The following is a 3,476-nucleotide window of genomic DNA, read 5'->3' on the forward strand; positions in this document are numbered from 1 at the left end:
GAAACCCTGTATAGGGTCACTATGAGTCAGAACCGACTCCACGGCACGTAACAATAACAATTTACATAAAATAGAATTCATATGTTTTATGTAGGTCCATCTTGAGGATGCAGTTGAGCTACAACGGTGTTGGAGTAGACCTAAAAGTACCATGGACTGCCAAAAGAACAAACAAATCTGTGTTGGAAAAAGTATAATCAGAATACTCCTTAGAAGGCAGAATGGCCAGACTTTGTCTCTCACACATGGGGAATATTATCAGTAGGGTCCAGCCCTTGGAAAAAGGCATCATACTTGGTAAAGTGGAGGGTCAGCAAAAAAGAGGAAGACCCCAATGAGGTTTGGCACAGTGGTAACAACAATGGACTCAAGCATAGATAGCAATGATTGGGAGTTTGATACAGGACTGGGCAGTTTTTCATTCTGTTGTGTATAAGGTCACTTATGAGTTGGTACTAACCCTACACAACCTAACAATAACAACAACAACAACAACAACAACAACAACAACATTTTGAGGAAGAAACTTTAAGTATTTCACCATTTTGACCAAAATTGAAGTTCTGTTAAGAAGAAGAAAAATTGATATTAAGTATGTAATACACAATGCCTGTCACACAAATATTAAATATAAATGTACCTAAATAATAGTTTGGGAAAGGAAAATTGCAGAATACTCATAAGTGAGAGAAGACTTAAGGAGTAGTTAACCTAGAATAAACTGTGTATTGAAACATCCCCTAGAGCTATTTATGTTTCAATTTCCCAAGTGAAAAAAAAAAAAAAAAGTTTTTAAAAAGCTCTTGATCCTCCCTCTAAGGACTGAAACTCAAAGGGAACACATGAGCAGGCATGTATGCTTGCTGAAGACCATATTGGTCTACTGGTGAGTGGAAGAAGGGGGAAAGGCAGCAATGAAGAAATGGGACGAGTTTAAATACATTTTTTAGTCTCCCGTTAACCTGGATTTGAGAGAAAGAAGAGGAAGGGCTGGTTGGTCCAAAGTGTTGTGAGACCGGGGAACACCTGAGCCTATGGACAGGGATATTGCCATGGAGGATTAGAGTGAAGCATCCAGCTGATGTGAAATGAAGGGATGCACAAGCACACCCAAACTTGTAGATAGTATCCATCTGACCTAGCCTTGATGGCTTGATAATCAGAACTTGACCAGAGGAAGATAAAAAGAAAAAAAACAAAACACTATTTTTAATAAAGGAAACAAGGGTAAATTGCTACAACTTGATGAATTTGACCTATACTCCTGGAGGTAGTAACTCTAAATACCAATAGAGAGTGAAGGAGTCTTCACATCAAGTATCAATGCTATCCCCTCCATACCCAGGGTAGATAGGGCTGGGCAACTTAGACACTAGCTACTTTAAATGAGGAGACAATAAAGGTAAGTGACTGGCTTACTAAGGTTTCAAGGGGGTGGTTAGTTTAAGAGTGTGTAGGGGAAGAAAGAGTCCCCACTGAATAGTTTTCATCTTGTCCAAATGGGTCTGGTTGAAAGAGATGGGGATAAGAGTCTTATGATTCAATAGTGAGTAATTTTTATCATGAGTAATTGCGACTGTTACAATTGTAAAGGTAGAAGTTTTGTATCTAAAGTGGGGGAGTAGTTAATTTTACAGTCCAGAAACTAAGACCCTAGGAACATCAAGGGAGAAGAGCACAAGTGGAATGAGAGACTTTATCTAGAGAAGCAGTAACACCAGAGATGGAGGCAGAGATGGGGCCGTGGAGAGCTGAGGACTCTAGATTCATGGGAAGAGAGAGATTAAGAGATGCTGCCAGGAGGCAGACTTGCAGAATATTCCCTTTGGTGGTGTAAATTATTATATATGCCTGAGCGTTTAAAAATCAACAACAAAAAAAACTAAAGTGAAAGGGAGAAATACTGTTAACTGATGGTACATGGAAGGGTAATCATTGTAATGAAACAAGGTATATGATCTGTTGAATGTAAAACTGATGATCTGCCCTGCAAACTTTTACTAAGTCCACAATAAAAACTAAAAAAAAAGAAAAAAAAAAAGGAAAAATAAATAAAATAAACTACAAAAAACCCCCAAAAAACTCTTGAATCGCTGTACTCAAATATAAAGAATTACCTTTATTTTTCCTATGATAAAAGTGTTTCCTTTTGAAAGTGGAGATGAACATGACTTACTAGCCTAAAATAGTACAATTTTGAAATTAAAATATACTTACAAAATATACTTTTTAATGTATTAATGACTGAAAATCATGGCACTAAGCTGCTCAAGGCAGGAGTAAATCTTATCAGTTCTCTTACCAATTATATCTCATTTAATTGAGTAAAAACAACTAAGGGTATCATTTCATGAAGCATAAAATGTTGTGTATATGTGTGACTAACTATTTTTAGGTGGTTTCCTACTTATTGTATAATATATTGAGGGAAAAAATTGTATCATCTTTTATTCAATGTGAAATATTAATTTTATTTTGAGAAACTGTACTTTTTATAAAATCAAGTAATGTTGCTTTTATATGGAGTATTTTAGAACACTTTTTCTGTACTGTAGAACCACATGGAATGTGTTGTACAAAGTTAAATCAAAGTCTATAGTAAGATATTGGGCCACTCTGTAGAGTTAGGATCCTTGATTGCTTATCATACAGGATGCATAAACAAATGTGACTTGTAATATTTATGACTCTGAGAGGTTTGGCAAAGCACAACTCCAAAGTTAAATATCTTACCAAAATGTGGTGCTTTCCTGTAGACGTAGATTATAATTAACAGCAGTCAGTATTGGCGTTGGTTGAAAATAAATATACCTGGTAATCCAGTACATGGATATCCTCTGGCCTATAACTTTTTTCTTTCTCATTTAAACTTCAATTATTATTATTTTTCCTTAATGCCTTTGTCATTTTGTTCATAACATTTCCAGGCTGGATTCAGCACTGACTTTGTTGGTTCTTGGAGAAGCTTCCAAATTAAACATGGCCTGCTTGAAAGCTTTAATGGATCTAGTAACATATTTTATTTCAAGCATTATGTTTGCTCAGAATCAGGTAAGAGGATTTCTAATTTAGCTGTGAAAAGAGGCCTGGATAGAAATAAAATTTATTTTTGCCTATACAGCCACTTCTCTTTTATCTGCATGTTAGGTCACAAAGACTAAGCTGTTATGCAAGAAACTAGTGTTATGAGAAAATGGAGGATAACCATAACAGATCTCAAATTGAGGAATACTGCATAATTACATAACTGCCAAATTGCATAATAACTGTCAAGTCACTGAGAATCATGCCTACCCAAATTCACACATACTCTTAACCTTCACAAACATTTTTCACTTCAGCATTTGTTACCACTAGCTGTATGTTCTAATGCACAAAACTGTCATATAGTAGATATTTTACTATCATACTAAATTTGAAATGTTGGATGTTGTTGTTGTTGTCAGGTGCCATTGAGTCGGAAATGACTCATAGTG

The 3,476-nt window shown here is 35.6% G+C and overlaps 1 protein-coding gene across 1 annotated transcript in view; it reads left to right on the forward strand.

Annotated features, from left to right (window-relative positions):
* The window catches only part of TMEM232 (transmembrane protein 232), a gene marked incomplete at its 5' end in the record, with an annotated part of 464,990 nt that overhangs the window by 134,944 nt on the left and 326,570 nt on the right, over positions 1–3,476 (forward strand). Inside the window, one exon of the mRNA XM_006876811.1 lies at positions 2,928–3,051. Within this exon, the coding sequence (XP_006876873.1) occupies positions 2,928–3,051 (124 nt within the window). The remainder of the gene's footprint in view (positions 1–2,927; positions 3,052–3,476) is intronic.

The sequence above is a fragment of the Chrysochloris asiatica genome, unplaced genomic scaffold (assembly GCF_000296735.1).
Source record: "Chrysochloris asiatica unplaced genomic scaffold, ChrAsi1.0 scaffold00416, whole genome shotgun sequence".
Classification (NCBI taxonomy): domain Eukaryota; kingdom Metazoa; phylum Chordata; class Mammalia; order Afrosoricida; family Chrysochloridae; genus Chrysochloris; species Chrysochloris asiatica.